Below are 16821 nucleotides of genomic sequence, written 5' to 3' on the forward strand. Positions count from 1 at the left end.
GAGCAACTCTTTATTTTTTTCCCAGTCCTGCCGCAGACCAATTGCATGTGCGGTCCAGCAGTGTTGTCAACAGGTCTTGGGAGTGGGAAGAGCTTGACGTGAATGGGAGGCAGCTTGCTGTAGACCAGAAACAGGTAAGGGGAGCTGTACTTCACTTATTCATAACTAATCTGCCCCTAGCTGAGCTAGCTGTGAGGACAGATGGGAAGATGGAATTTGAAAGTTTTCTCTTTGCCAAGGTGAGGCATAATGCTGCATGTCTGTCAGTGAGTTAAGAGCCCCCAGTGTTTGCTGGCTTCTGTTGAACAAGGAGGGATTTAACCTGTGGTAAGCAAGTGTAAATTCAGTTGTGGTTTGAAGGCAAATGCAGAGTTTCTCTATGCTATGTATTGACACATCTTGAAGCTCTAGTACTATACGGAATACAAGAGCTGGGAGAGCCAGTTGGCATGAGTGCAAAGGCTCTCTACACAAACACCTGCCAAAAGGGAGACCAGTGGTTTCCAAACCCTTTACTGCTGACTGATGCACGCAACTTATCTTTTTAGAACTAATTGGCTCTTTTGGCATGAATCTGTTGAATATATGTGGAGTCCTTAGAAAAAAAAGTGCTAGTCGATAGATGGAGCTCAGCTCCATCAAGACTCAGTTGATAAGTAATGCAGTTCTAGGTGCTCAGGAGGGTGAAAAACATTGAGAATAGCAAACAGTACCAGTCCTGGTGCCAGTGTGAAGGATGACAGTAGCTGTAATCAAAGCAGAATGCTTCAAAATGACAGAGTTCGCATTCCCTTCGGTACTGTCACCATCTGTCACCTTGGGTGAAGGCAGCTCTTCTGACCAACTCTTCAGTTAAAGTAATGCAAAGCTGTCTTCAGAGTTCACCAAAGCAGTGGTGGGTAAGAGCCAGCTCTTGACAGCTCTCCAGTCCACAGGACTTTCATTGAAGGGCTGCCGTAATTTCTTGCCTTCTCCCTTTACTCCTTCAGGTACAGGTGACTGTGTGGGACAACGAACACCTACCAGGCTGGACCAGATGCTTTTTTTTTTCTTTTAATAAAGTATCTCATCATACTGGCTATGGTATGAATCATAACTAAAGAATGTAGTTTCCATATATTTGGCCTGAGTTCTATGTAGTTGTGCATACCCATGTATTTAGGGACTATTGACTTATTTAAGACAATGAAGTTAGCTCTTGTAGTCCTCTCCAGAATTTGATGTAGACTAGGTTGCATAATTTAGTGAAGGTGACTTTAGCTAATGTGTAAAATTTCTAATTGGATATTAAGCATAATTTTTATCACATTACTTATGTTTTAAATAAGCTTAATTATAAAATTGGAAGAATGTTAAAAATGCATTAGTTTTACTGTTTAACTTTGGTATTTTCAGTTTAAGTGATGACTCGTGTGTTCCACTTTTGAGTAATCATTTTCTAATTAGTATCTCAGATTTTCATGTTCTAGCTGAAGTGATTGAGCACTGAGGCATGCAAGGTTGCTCTTTTTAAAGAACATATTCTTTCAAATCTCCTGCTTTTTCTTTAAATTTTATTGAGATTCTAGTTTTTATTTTAAAGGGATGAAATACCCCATATACTACAAGAGTGAATTCTGACAAGGCAGTGTTGAGATACCTTTTTTAAAATTAGAAATTGTGCAAGAAGTAATAACTTCCTGAATAGTGTAGTATTTCCAAAATACCTGATCTGTGAGTCTGCTTTTTATATATTGTCGGTGTTGCCTAGGCATAGCAGGGACCATTATTGAACTAGATATGTCTCTTTTAAAACACATGTTTAGAATAAACCCAAACCAATTTAGTATCCCATAGACACATTCAAGTCAGAAGCTGAATAACTATAACACATTTGTTCCAACAACTTGTTGTAGTTCAGGAAATCTCTGTAAGTAATTCAATAGGCAGCAGCCCAGAGTACTTAATGGATTCTTTGAAGAGTTAAAAAGCATCCTTGACCATGCACTGGAATGTGGCTATTTAAAGTGTAACAGTGCTGGAATGTCTTTCTAAAATTCTGTGATTACAGCCATGCTGTGCTTTAGCATGGAAGTGTAATCGACAGGAGCAAACTACTCTGATAAAGCGTAATTCAAATGGATCATTTGAGATCTCATGTTTTGTGGTGGAACAATTTTTTTCTCATTAAAACAAAAATTCTGGGTTTTCTTGCATGTGAAATTGCACTCCTGTGATAACATTTTATACTAAGGGAGTTCATTCTGTGAAAGTACTGCAGTGATTTTTAACAGAAATTTTAACCTATAAACTCCCTCCATTTTTATGCATCATCAGATTAAGTTGAAGAATTAAAGAAAATAACCCTGAACAGGTCATCATATACAGTAGCAACTGTTTGCTTTAATGACACATTTACTGTCCCTGTCATTTGCACTAGTCATTACAGAATATTTTTTTCTTAAATTGAACATTGAGGTTTTTTCCATTTTTGTATTGAATGATGTGCATGACAGTATTACATAGTGGTTTTTTGTTGCTGCAGCTTCACCTCTGTTCTGTTCGATGGGGAAATCAGATCATTAACACCAAAATTTCTTACTCTGAATGTTTATTGATAGCCACATGTGAACTTACTCAGTTACAGATAAACACATCAACTTCACCCATTTCAGCTGTGTGGGAAATGAGAAATAAGCTTGGTTGGGAAATTCTTTTGGGCTCCTCTATTATGGTGGCATATGGTTGACATCCCACTTGATTTCCCACTGTATTAATATTTCCACATTAGCTCATGCACATATCCACAAATGGCTACATTTTAAAAAGACTCTTAACAGACTGTTTCTTTTCATTTGTTTTCTCCCTGATATCTTCTGCGTTACCTTTCTCATTTTGCTATCTCTGTATACATGTTTTGTTGTAAACAGGTCAGATACCCAGTCTCCTTGGTTCCTACCAGCCTATTCTCTTTGGCTTATAAGCGTTATGAGCTACAGGCTAGGTCTTGAGCAAAAAGCTACTGAATATTGAGTACAAAAATATCTAAATTATATAAAATCCATTACATGCTACTAACGTCCTTAAAAGATACAACATATTTATGTAATCTTGGTATGTATGCACACCATACAAATATGTGTTCATACTCAAGTTACAGTTTATGCTGGCAATTGGATTTTAAACACTTCTTAGTCGTCTGCAGAACATATTTTAAAAGAAGAGATTCATATAGATAAATATGTCCAGGGAAAAAAATTGATCTCATGCAGCAGTCTGTCACAATGTCTCTTGGACTAAACTAATATGTTTTTGATAAGGTAAAAGATTTTCAGGAGACTAGTCAGAGGAGATAACTCTACTGAATTTTTTCCTTAATAACACTAGGAGCTGCTATCAGAGAGAAAGATTATTTCAGAATTGCTGAGAACCAGAAGGTAGAGAAAAAAACACTGATGTCCCTTTTTAAAAAAAAAAAAAAAAAAACAACCAACCAAACCAACAACTAAACATGGCCTAAATTGAGAAGGGTTGGGTTTAAACACCTCATAGATGAGTGCAAACATAAGACAAAAAAAAAACCAGAGTGGCCTAGTGTATAGGCCAGAACACAGTGTATTCCAAGCCGCCTTCTCTCACAAAAGGCAGGCTAAGAAAAGACGATGGGCTTATCACACCAAGATGCACATGTGTACATTGAACCATGGTGAGGTGGTCTGGGCGAGCTCAGTTGCACCATATGGTCCTCAGGCCCACCTAGCAGTGCCCCAGCAGTGACTTACAGGACAGTATCAGAGCTGCCTTTGCTATTGTAGCAGGATTTACCCTTTATATAGGTTTTAATCTCCACTTAGTGCGAACTAAAAGCCATTCTGGACTCTGCTGAACTAAAGGGTAATATTGGTTCAAATACAGTATAAACCAGGCATGAACATGTTCCCACTGGAAATCAAAAATGCATTTCTAAAGCAAGAGAGCAGTGATGTTCTGGAGCCTCTGCTCAGCTCCAGGCAGAGAGAGCAAACAGCCTGACTATGTCCAAGAGGAACCTCAGCTTGTCAATGAAAAGGGGTGTAAGTTGTGGTGAGCATGCCAATTACCTGAGAGCGCTAGCATCAGGGAATGCTATAGTCCTAATGCACTTTCTCATCAGCACTGCGAGTTTCTGACCCAGCTAACTCATGTTTGCGTATAGGTGTTTAGATGTCAGGTAGGTGTCCACTCAGCCAGTACCAATCCATTCATCACTGCAAGTTTATGTTCTTGGCCCTCCTAGCTGGGCTGTCTCATCGCTCCTTCCCACACAAAACCCAAGTCTCATACCTAGTGCGTGCTTCCTTGTTAAATACTGCCCTAGTCCTTCCTCAGCTTTCTGTTATTCCAGATAAAACAGTCATCCAACAGTTTGGGAACCTGTAGTGGTTTAACCCAAGCTGGGAACTAAGCACCACACAAACTGCTTGCTCACTCCCCCCTGCCCCTGCCTCAGTGGGATGGGGGAGAGAATGAGGGAGAAAAAAGTAAAACTTGTGGGTTGAGATAAAGACAGTTCAATAGGACAGAAAGAAAGAAAATAGTAACAATAACAACAATAGAGCGGGAATATACACAACAATTGACACACAATGCAATTGCTCACCACTTGCCAACCAACGCCCAGTTGGTCTCTGAGCAGCTATCTGCCCCCCCCTGGCCAACTGTCCCCAGTTTATATACTGGGCATGATGTCACATGGTATGGGATATCCCTTTGGCCAGTTTGGACCAGCTGCCCTGGCTGTGTCCCCTCCCAACTTCTTGTGCCCCTCCAGCCTTCTTGCTGGCTGGCCATCAGAAGCTGAAAAATCCTTGGCTTAGTCTAAACACTACTTGGCAACAACTGAAAACATCAGTGTGTTATCAACATTCTTCTCATACCGAATCCAAAACATAACACTGTACCAGCTACTAGGAAGATTAACTCTGTCCCAGCCAAAACCAGGACAGAGCCAGTAATGCTTTCAGAGTCCTCTGCATCCAGTGCTGCGAGTTCTTTTCTGCAGCTGGGATTCCTCTAATGCTGCTGACAAAACTGCCTGATTGGATGGAGTGGTGGATGTCCTAGCAATGAAGTTAAAATCTTTAACCAGCACTCCTGCAGTTTCTAGAAGCCCCACCATCCACTTTGCAGTGGTGTCACTCAAGGGACCTGACACCTGTGATTGATACAATTCCAACTTGTTCTGAGGTTAAGTCAACTATTGATTGAATTTTCCCCTGTTGTTCATGCACATCCACATCAGCTTTGGGGACTACTTCGATAACAACCAGAGCCATCTGAGCTGTGAGAAACGTAATCTGTTTCAATTCCTTTTGCAAAGCAGTATACAGAGAGAACAGGGGTGTGCCTTCTGGGAAATCCAGTTGATCCAAATCAAAAGGTCCCAGGGGCCAACATCTTGTCTCTGAATCCTGCACTGAGAGGTGGAAGCATACTCTGATGCTTTTCTGCAGTGCCCTTTTCAAAGACTGAATCATCCTCTGGCGAGCCAAATGGTCTGATCCACAAATTGCTTCTCTGTCAATACTGCCTTCACAGCTGCTTGAACTTCTTTCGACTGGCAGCATGCCATTCATCACGCTGCCCGGTCTCAGGTCCTAAGTGCTGAATGGAAGCTCTGCAGCAGAGGCACATGAGTGGGCTCACTCCACCAGTCCTGTTCCCCTTGCTCAGCACTGTTTCTGGTCCTGTTCCTTCAGCAATTTCATTTCATATTTCAATTCCACATCTTCTATCTATAAAGCAGCAGTCGTCATTCCAAGTTCTGCAATTCTTCATAAAACCCGTTATGCAGAAACTTGAGTATTGGCTTTAAATTTAGTGTTCTCTTGACGGATTATAAATGCCTTTCCAGCTTTTCTCAGTGCACCGGCTCCCATGAAAGCTTCCCGCTCCCATGAACTGGGTGCATCCTTAGAAGTTCCCCAGGATGGGAGAAGTTCATTCCCTTTTATATTGCTACCATTAATAGTCCCCATAAAATCCAAGCTATAAATCTCTAATTTGAATAGTTATGACACCACCAGACTATGCAATTGTTTTCAGCTTTTGTTATTTCTCTTTCAGAATAACAAAATTCCTCTGCAGCCTGCATCACCTGCCAGTCTGCACCGTCGTGAATCACTTTGCTAGACACCTTTCACCATCTGCAAAAAAACCCTGCAAGCAGATACACGCAGTTTAAGAGTGTAAAGTAATAATTTTTTGGTTAATACAGGTAGCTATGACTAGCAAGCTACTAGACTAATCATCAACACGCTCACCTCCCCCTGCAAAACACCAGATGAGACTTCACTGGCCAGTGTCACCAAATTGCCATCTGACTCTCCGCTTTTTCCCTGCAGCATTTTATACCTTTTCACATCGGTGTTTTTCTCCTGGGCCTCATCTCAACAACCCTCCCTCCATCTCTGGTGCTGCCATATCTGGCCTGGCTCTGCTGTGCAGCCCTTTCTCCCGGCGAAGCGATCTCCCGAGCGTGCCGAACCCAGGCTGTGGGGCCGGGCTGCAGAGCCCAGGCAGCTGAAACTGCAGAGGGAGGTCACTTGCTAGCAGGCGGTGGAGATCGAGTTAACACAGTCAGCAGTTTGCCAGCGGGTAGACGTGTTGGGTCAGCAGAGCCACTCTCTGGGCTCTCGACTGTTGCGATTAGGGGTTTAGTCCAGTTGCCCACGTAGGTCCTTCGTGTCACTGAAGGTGCTCTAGGCATTCCACCTGGCCTTCAGCTACTGCTTCGTTCAGAACAGCACCAGTATCCCATACCATACCTTCCTGCTCCATATGGCATACCTTGGGATACCTCATATGGCATCAGTTGCTTATGTGTGTGCAATTGAATCAAGCCCTGGATTTGCACTAACCATGTGAGAAACTCCTGGGTGTCCCAGATACCTACAGAGGGCTGGTAGAGACGACTGATAACTCAATATAGCTTGGTTAATGACACAGTAAGCTTTAATCATCCTTACACCAATTGTAAAACACCTTTTGAGGAGCTTTAAATTAAGAGCCTGCTCGTAAATCCTTTATTCCCATTGCTGAGTCAGTAGGAGCTGTATGCAGGCAGCTGTACACAAGCAGCTGTACGCAAGCAGGTACACGCAAGTTCACATTAGAGTGGTGAGTAACTTTTTTGGAATGGATAGGGTGGGAAGACTGATGGCAGTCCAACAGGTGTAATCCTGACTGCTTTCCCTCTGGCTGCCGTGTAATTGTGAAGACAGATGCTCCCTTCCCAGAAGGAAGCTTATGGGAGTAAGTTAAAGTGAAGGGACATGGGGAGCAACTCACATAAGGTAAAAGTGACAAAAAGAAAATCTGGGGCCTGAAGCTCTGAAGAGGGAGAATCGTGAAAAACTGGCTGCATGAGTCAAAGGCTATTCCTGGTATTTTCTCCCTAAATAGTGGTACAGGAGCAAAGTAATTTTTAATCAGAGTAGTTCATAACTACTCTCCATCTATCTAGCTCGCTCTGCAATTTGCACGGTAAAGAAAATTTCTGCCATTGTCTGTAGTTGCTAAAGATAGAGTAACTAGATCAGGGAAGTCCAGAGTCACGAGCAGCTGTTACTCGGAGAGCAGCTTCAGCTTTGACTTCTGCCTTTGTGCATTTCTTCTGAACCAGGAAACCATGTGAACTATTACAATGATGATGCCAGAGGGGAGTGAGTCAAGTGACTGGCGTGACTCTTCCCATTCTTCGGGGCGGGGGACGGGGAAGTGAAAAATAAGTACCTTTATTTTGACTTCACATAGTGTGGACTACTGCAAGATGTTCCACAAACTCTGCGCTGGTGGTCCAGATCAGGCACTTGCTCGCTTGGACAGTTACAGCAATATGGTAACTTCTTCCCTCATTCTCTTTCTTCCATTTCTGAAATAACACTAATTAAAAGTCAGCTGGCAAAGCCACCCGTTTTGTGAGATGGTTGCTTTAGAACTAAGCTTGAAGAAAAGACAGTAATCGCTTTCTTGAGAAGCACCATGCATCTGTGCAATTGCTACAGGGCATTGGTTACACAATGCCGTGCTTGTTTTTATCAGTGAGGAGGAGGTGCACTTGTTGAATCCAGATCTACCAGGTCTGAAGTCACATAAAGGATTTTAAAAGCTGAGACTGTATTAGTCACCAATGAGCACAATAATGATTTCTCTTCCAAGTGAGTCATATCTGTTCCCGCTGATAATATAGGCATATTAATATTAGATTCCTTAATTCCAATAGAGTTTAATTCTGCAGCCAACTGTCTGTATTGAAAGGGTAGCGCTCTAAATGAAGCAAACTGCTCTACATTTTGTGAATTGGTGAAAGCAGGGTGTGAATGCTTTATACAAAGAACTATTGTATTTTCATGCGCTTTTGTGATCTCAAACCTTCTCTAGAAGAAATTATTTGTAGCTGAGTTTATGAGATAGCCTACAAAGCATACAAACCCCACTCTGAACTGACTTCAGGTAGTCGCTTAACGTATAGTATACACTGTTGAAATGTACCTTACATCACACAATTATATGACCTGCACAGAGTAATAAATAATAATTCAGTGTCCCATTACCTAGCTTAATTCCCCGAGATCTGCAAGAATATACACTGGTGCATCAGACCCAAGTGCAACAGCAGCCCCTGTGTCACACAGGAGTCCTGCCTCCGAGAGAAAGGGGAGGTTTCGGGAGTAACTCCCTCTTCAGGGGCTCCTGCTGGAGTCCATCCCCCCAACTCCTCATGCTGAACTCTGTGATTCCCATTCCTACCTGCTGAGCTCCCTCCCCTCTTGGACCTTTAAAGTCAGTTCATCAAGAGTCTTGCTGTTAAAAATAAGAGGCTCTATCGACTGAGACGTTTGTAATTCTTTTAAACTGAGGGGAAATGCATGATACGTTTGTGTCAGATATAGGGAGCTATATATGTCAGATGCGGCTATACATACATGTGAAAATACCTCACTAGGACAGTCTAGAACATAGATGACTTGGCCTGATCCCCCTTTGCAGCTAATGGAGAAATCCAGGAACTTTCAAAGCACTATTTGTTGGATCTACAGCTAACATCTGTTCCAGGCAAGATGAACTCTGCTGTAAAAGCTCCTGGTTCTCTCCATTAGCTATAAAGTGAGCCTCTGGTATTCAGCTCAGAAATGTATATCCATAGGCTGCAATTGTCCAGTGGAATTCTGCCCATATATTTACTCTGATTTGGCCTTTCTTTCACAGTGGAAATGGCTGCAATTGAAGAATTATGCATTTTATCAAACCTTATGATTGTCATTAATGTCGTAATATGCATTTTATCAGGCCTTATGATTGTCATTAACTTTGTTACATTTTTTGCAACAGAGTGGCCTATATGCTCCTTTGCTCTGAAGCTAGGTGGCTGTATCAGAGCCTGTTTTCATCCAAAAGAAAAAAAAAAAGTATAACACAACTGCAGAAAAGGACATAGAAACATGAGCAAAAACATCTTCTTGGAAACTAGAAATTAAAAAAAAATAGAAATTATTAGTGATTTTTTTTTGGTCAGACTGAAGCCTTACTTCAATGTAAAACATTTACTAAAGCCACACAATTTTTAATATTTTGAGTTGTCAAAACCGATGATTCTTGCTATCTTGCAACCAATTTGGTGAAGTTGTGCAAAATCTTTCTGCAAGGATTCAGTGTGATATTAAATAACAAAATCTTTGTTGCAGCAATGTTCAGGCAAACTTTCAGTTTCTATATGCTTCAGTTGAGCATGTTTATTTTTTCACCAAGCTAGATCATATGACAGGATACACAAGCTACATGAAGTGCTGCCAGCGTGTAGGATTTGACTGCAATTTTGCTACTATATTTGGCATTTGATTTTAAAAAAACACAAGTCCTAGCACAAAATGGCTTATCCATGCAAAAGTCTAAACAAGAAGCAGATGAAAACACAAATCCAAAGGGCGTTTTTGACCAGAGGCAGGAAGAGGAGGGAGGCTGCCGCTCCGGACTGGCAACACTGACTGTGCAAGAGCTCTGCAGCACCTGCTCCTCGTCTGCCCCAAGCAGCTGCTGACATGTGGGCTGGGAATTAATCTCCAGATTTCTACCGGTACCCTGACTACTTCACAGGAATCTGGCAGCATTCACCTCCTGCAGCTCTGACTTTTAACTAGTAATACAGCTGAAAATGAAAGCGGTCTGGTACTGCCAGCTCTGCACAATTTGACGTGGTGATTACCCCAGCACCCAGCCAGGCCACAATGTAGCTTACTTAAATGAGGAAAATGTATATGTCCTATGAGTGAATTTCTGTTACTTGAAATTGAAGTCTGCTCAGCTTATTTTTCAGTAGTGTTTAGCTGTCATGTAGTTACAGTGACAGTGTTTTTCTTTTTTTAGCTAAAAGCCCAAGTTTCATGTTAACTGCAGGTTCTTCCTCCTTGAACTATATAAAATGACGCTGTAAGTGTGGCCAGGGTCAAAGGCCAGAGCCCAGAAGGGAAAGCTGAATTCCACATTGCCCTTAACTAGTTCATAATAACTATCACTTCTCAATTCATGCCATTATTCACTTTATAATATCATTTTAAAAATTGTCTTCTATCAAAATATATCTCAGAACTTTTTACATTAAAATCCAGATTTCCAAATGCAAAATACTGCTCTCCTGCTTCGGGGAAGGGCAAGATTTAGTCGCAGATGGTCCCAGAGCCCTTCTCCCACTGCACAGCAAGGAGGCCCGGCAAATGAGGAAAGATGGGACATACCTGCTAAAAATGACCAAAATAGTTTGCAAACATGACACCCAGTGCCTGCAGCTCACCATCTCGAGCAGTCAGATCAGCCGATGCTAACCAGAAAAGCTGAGATGTCATCAAGAGCTGTTGGCCATTAAATGTACCCTGGAGTGCTTTTGGTGTAAGAGGGAACCTCACGGTCTGACGCCATCCTTTCCCTTCTGCTATATACATTATTTATGCTTTACATTATTTGCAGTGCTTTGTCCTGTAAAAAGGAAGATCACTTTGCCCCTTTGAAAATTCACCTACTTGTTAAGGTGGAGTAAAGTTGCTTTATTTATTTATTGCTGTTACTACAACATCACTGTGCAACAGAACAGGAAAGGGAAAAGTAATGCTTTGGTTTGCCATTCTGAGAACATGAGGAGGTGAAAAAAATATACCTACTCAAAAGTTTTTGTTTACAACCATTTTCCATTGCTGTTCAATCAAAGAAGGAAAGAGAACTAAGACATCAAAACATAAACTATTTTTTTAAAGATGATTAGGAAGAATATAAAAGTAACGTAGATGAAATCAGGGACAGGTCATGAGCTAGAGACAAGGGTTTCAAGCCTATGCTGTTGAAGACAAGCACATAAAAGCTTAGACATGTTTCTTTATGACTTGTACTGAATTAAAGGGAAACTGAGACTGCTGAGCTTATGCCCACTTTAATTTATGTATTTCCTTAGCTGTAAATCCTTAAAGGTGCTATCCCAGGTGTACTGTGGCTGTAACCAGGCGGCAGAGAAACCAAAGCTGTAGGCGCAAACAAATGTTCCTCTGGCATTGTGGCACGGAAAAGGTGATCTCCGCACCACGTCAAGCTCTTGCTGATTAATTCTTGCCTAGACGAACAATCATTGGTGCCTGACGCCGTGTCAGCCTTTCGTGATCCTGAAAACCAACAAACAAGGCGCCACTAAGTCTTACAGTAGGGCTCAGTCTTTTGGGGGCCTGTCGGCGGGTCCGCAGCGTCCTTCGAGGCTCCAGAAAAGGAAGCCCCTTTTCGAAGCCCCCCGTTTTCAAACCAGTCGACTCGTGCCCTGAGGCCGTGAGGCACTCCCCCCACGACCCCTGCGGCTCAAGGCGGAGACGCGACGGGGAGGCGGGGGCCATTTTCACCACTGCAGCCACCGCGGCCGAACGGCGGCCCGGTGATGGCGGCGGCGCCACCTCCCACCCCGCCTGCCGTTCTGCTGTGGGGCCCGGGGGTCAGCCATCGCTGCTGGAAACCGGCTGCCGCTTCCACGCTACGACACAGAAGGGCGGGCTTTTGTGCAACGCAGCCGTAGGAGGGAAGCTTCGCCAGCCGCCGCGCCCCGGCCGCCGCGGGCTGCGCGGCCCGCTCCGGTGCCGGCCTGGGCGGGCCCTGCCGTGGGCCACCCCGCGGGGCCAGGCCAGGCCAGGCCAGGCCGCGGGGCGGGGACGGCGAGGCTCCCGGGGCGGGGACGGCGCGGCAGGTGCCTCCCTCCGCGGTCACGGCGGGGCCGCCGCTTGCCACGTCGGGGGAGTTTCCCGAGGCGAGGCGAGGCGGGCTGGGCCGGGCCCGGCCTTTCTCCTCCTCCGACCCCTGCCCCGGCCCCCGCTACCGGAGACGCGGCGAGCGGTGCCCACTGCTATGGAGGCCCGCTACAACCTCAAGAGCCCGGGTAGGCGGCGCGGCGAGGCCCCGCCGGGCCCGGGGAGGCGGCCGCCGGCCTCGCCTGCAGGCCGCGGCCGGGCGGGGGGGAGCGCGGCCGTCCCTTGCCTCGCAGGCACCCCGGGCCGCCGCCTTCCGCGGCGGGCGGCCGGCCGGCCGGGCGGGCGTGCCCTCCGCGGGGGCTGCCGCCGGGCGCGGCGGGGTCGGGGGCCGCTGGCGGGGCGCGGCGGCCGGCAATCGGCTCCCGGGGCGCGGCGGGACAGGTGCAGCGGCCGGGCCGAGGCCGCGGTGGGGAGGAGGGACGGGGGCGCCGGGCCGCGGCGGTGCCCGCGGGCGTGGGTCAGCTGCGCGCCGGGGAGGCGGAGGCCTTCAGGCGGAGGCCGGCTGGGTCGCTTCTGCTTCCCAGTGCCATGGCGTTGAAAACTCCCTCCGAGCTGTAATTCGGTTTAGAACACCCTGGATACCCGGGGGGTGGGGGTGGGGGGGCGGAGGTGGTGGGGTACGCACACTTTTTTTGCCGGTCCGTGGAAGCGTACCTTTGAACTTTTTGTCAGGTGGCTGTTCTCTGTTCCCCTGGGTACTGCCTCCTTTCCAAGTGGGTGCGTGTGAGGGGACAGATTGCCAACGATAGCTTAGTTTGTGTGGCGTGAGTTTGTTTTACAGAGGTGTTAATGCGCGCGCCGTATTTACACACGCGCGCGCGTGTGTGTGTTTGTTCATGGGATTCCGTGTTAAAACTCATGCCTTACAACTCCTTTCTTTTGAATCCTTGAAGCGAGAGGGATGCCTCAAGAGATGTAGGAGATGTCTTGAGAAGCAGCGCTGGAAGGGAAAGTTTTGCTCCCTAGGAAGGGAAATGGAGGACAGGTGGGGTCCCTCCCGCAGCGCTGTGTTGGAGCAGTGGCCCCTCACCAGCTGTGCTGGCCTTCACCCCCTGGGAGCTGCATGGGCAGCAGGAGGCCTGTTGCTGCTAAAGCAAAACCTCTGCTGCAGCTTGTAAGGGCTAGTTGGGTTTGTGTGTCGGTTGCTGTCCTACCTCTGCCTTCCCCTATTCTCCGCTTCATATTATTATGATGAATAGTGGCTTTATTCCTTACTCATACTGTCCTATTACCATCATGGGAGGTGGGGAGAAACTTAACATTGTGATGACTTGTACCTTACAAAGGTAAATGGCAGGCTTATTTACAAAACATGCCTCATGTGGATGATGTATCTGTTGCTAAATTATGTCCCTTGCCCTCACACCCACCTTGCATAACTGAAAGAGAAGAAGGATCACAAAGCAAATGATGTAATTGTTATAGTTTAAAATATCAGGAAGGAAGACTTTTTTTTTTTTAAGGGAGATGTGCTGAATATGTTGCATATGTGAATTTACAAGGCCACGTGAACATGCTCACTAATTACGGTTTGCCACGTCATTGGAAATAGTGTTGGTGTGCTCCATGACGTGCTCCTGGGATCTGGGTGGAGAGGGCAAATATTTATGGTTTAATTTAGAAATGTTCTTCCCCTCTGTTGTTACTAGTCCCCCTTGTTTTCAAGAGCGAATTACTTTTACTGGAATTGATTTTGAGCACCTGTGCTGTTCCATAGCAAAATGAACCTTACTTGGCAAAGGTGAATGATTCATACAGTGGCTCAGTATTGCTTCCCCAAATTAAACATGCTCTATAGCATATTAGTGTATTAAATTATTTCTTTCCATATGGATGCTGAAAATCTATGAAGGATTTAAATCACTTTTAAAATCTCTATAATATGATTTAAGACACTCATTTCAATAGTTACTTAATATGCCTGAAATCTTCCATTAAAAAAGATGGTCAAAAAGGTATTGAATAAATACTAAGAAAGATTTAAATAAATACTGTTTCTTCAACAGTAGCTGTCCATTAAAATGAGTTGACTGTAATTATATATAGCCATTGCTTTTAGTCTGGCACTTTTCTTGCTAACCAGGTAGATAAGCATATGCAATTATTTAATATTTTTGTATATGTTTTACAAATTCCTATCTTGTTACAGTTACATGTGCAGTTTAATGATGATGGTATCTTACACTTGCTAGTCAGCTAAGGCTTAAAATGGAAATGTAGAGTGTTGTAATATTAAAGTGGCTTTAATTAATGTAAATGCACTGAAATACATAAAACCAAATCCACCGTGTTTCCTATTTCAAATGATTGTGTCATCTGTGGACTGAAGGGATTATTTTGGTAACCAAGCCCTCTAAGGCTTTAGAACTAGTAGCTGTCCTTGTGCCCATTGTTCTAGTTGCTCTGACTTGAATAGAGGAAGAACCAAGCTGCTAACCTTTAGGTCCTGGTCAGCTTTAAGGATTTGGAATGTGCTCTCTTGAGACAGAGTGGGGAAAAAAAAGTAACCGTTTTGTACCTGCACAAGAGGCTTCTCCTGCTGAAATCTGCTTTTGGACTTGCGCAAACTCTGGTTGCAGATGGTGACTTCCATCTGCTCACTACTTTCAAAAAGAGCAAATACTACTTAGAGTTTTAGTATAAGTTATTTTAATGATTATAGTAGAGTTTATCCAAAATGTTGTAGAGGAAAACACATTTTAAATAGGAAAATTTTGTTAAAAGAAACTTGTGCTTCTATTGATCTTCCTTTTAAGGCATATTCTGCTGTAGAGCTGTGACAGGAGCTGAAGTTCTTCTGTGGTTATACATGGCTACACGGATCCCTTTTCTGTGACTAGGTGTGCTAAACCAGACTGATGAATGAGGATCAGTTAGGCTCTCTAGTGCCTTTCTTCTTGTGTGCTTTCAAATAGACCACATAAAGAGCAATATTGCTGCACAGCTTTGTCCTGCTGCTAATTGCTCCTATTCAATATATTCATCTTCTTCTTTATCCCAGTTTCTCCAGCTAATGTTAGTCCATCCGAATGTATCTAAAAGATGGTAACTCTCCACAGCACAAAACAAGTTGTTCCCCTGCACGCTGTGTCTGTCGATGGGAGGCAGTGCAGCTGGTGCTCTGGCAGCTCGTGGTTTACTGTAGGTACACATTGTAGCCACTGCAGGTCTGGGCTTGGTGAGGGTGCTGTGCTAAGCTGCTGCTGGCTCCTGTTGGTTAGTTACCTTCTATAAGGGCAAGAAGGTATGGGGGCATTCACCTGAAGCTGTCTCCTCACACTATCTATGAGCGTGGGTTTTTTTATTCCTTCCCCGAAAGACCATGAATTTTGGAAGGGAAGAAAAATTCACACTCCACACTTCAGGATTCTTTGTATTGCTTCAACAAGGCAAAGCCTTTTAAGCTGTTGCTTCATATTTTTGTGTCTATTTTTGGCACTTGTAAAAGGGCAAGCTATTTTCTGTCTTAGGATTTCAAAATGGATTAGTCAATGTATATCAGCCTGCTACCATATGGCTGATAAACCTCTCCCATCAATATTAAAGCTCAGCTGACTAAAGCACAGACTTCATCCTCTTCATGCTTCAGGAACATCCCTATTTTCTGAAATTTATAAGGCAGCTACTTGGAATAATCTCTTTACTTTTTTTTCCGAGAGCTGTGACCCTTAGCCTGCTGCAAGATCAGACACCAAATCTTGTAGTCACTATTTTTGTAGTGACAGTCTCCCTCTTTCATGTAGGATGTTACCAGTCTTCTGAGCGGGTATTAGCACAGACACACTTGAAGAATTATGAACAGCTACTTACAGTGACTCACATAGAGCCCACAAACAACAGTGCTTTTATTTTGTTTTGGGTGGGTTTTTTTGTTTGTTTTCATCTAGAATTTGATTAGCGAGGGCACTGGAGGACTGGGGAGAGCATGTGGAGGGAGGCATGTCATGCGTGTCCTGCATTTGCTGCCCAGGGACAGTGCTTTTGGATCTTGAACACACAGGGAACACAATGTCCAGAGATTGTGATCCTCTTAGCTGTCATCTTCAATACATTTACTGTTTTTCCTACAAATTATATTTCTTTCTCCACTCCATACTTTTTACCAGTAAGAAGTGTTCCTTGTCAACAAGCATGCATCAGTTCTTTGTTAATAAAAAACAGTTAAAAGAAAATAGGCAGTAGGTACCGTGCTGCTTATTACCTTCCATGTATGAAATAAAGATAGAATTTTTTAAAAATAGGAAAGTTGAATGGATGTTAAAAATTTGTTAAAGCTGAAGACATTGTTTAATCTTTGTGTGTTCAACAAGCACCTTACATTTGATAAGTTTTATCTCCCTTTGTGTTGACTGAACTATTGTTTCGAATTTTAACTACAGGAGGAGTACTGTACTTCCTGCTGCTCTGAGGGAAATGAGGACTAAAGGTTTGTCGTTTCTGAGGGTGAGAGGAAAGAGAGAATAGACTAATTAAAAGTATTCTTTTTTTTTACAGTTGTCAACACTTTATATGAGTACAGGAGGCTTGTGGG

At 44.0% G+C, this 16821-nt stretch overlaps 1 protein-coding gene and 1 long non-coding RNA gene across 3 annotated transcripts in view; one reads left to right on the forward strand and one right to left on the reverse strand.

The window, feature by feature from the left end:
- Window positions 1–58: 58 nt before the first annotated feature.
- Window positions 59–16821, forward strand: part of UBE2J1 (ubiquitin conjugating enzyme E2 J1) — a 46657-nt gene continuing 29894 nt past the window's right edge. Inside the window, exon 1 of one of the 2 annotated variants that reach the window (XM_030004222.2) lies at window positions 59–134. Coding sequence is in view for 1 of the 2 variants with exons in the window: in XM_030004211.2 (XP_029860071.1) it covers window positions 12388–12418 (31 nt within the window). In the remaining variant the exon portion in view is untranslated. Of the gene's footprint in view, window positions 135–11881; window positions 12419–16821 lie in introns of those variants that run through there. The other variant, XM_030004211.2, reaches the window with a different exon arrangement.
- On the reverse strand, window positions 11048–13018 carry LOC115336747. Its single transcript, XR_003921895.2, has 2 exons — window positions 12945–13018; window positions 11048–11663 (listed from the first exon to the last, which is right to left on the reverse strand). It is a non-coding gene; the product is annotated as an uncharacterized LOC115336747 (long non-coding RNA).

The sequence above is a fragment of the Aquila chrysaetos genome, chromosome 2 (genome assembly GCF_900496995.4).
Source record: "Aquila chrysaetos chrysaetos chromosome 2, bAquChr1.4, whole genome shotgun sequence".
Taxonomy (NCBI): Eukaryota; Metazoa; Chordata; class Aves; order Accipitriformes; family Accipitridae; genus Aquila; species Aquila chrysaetos.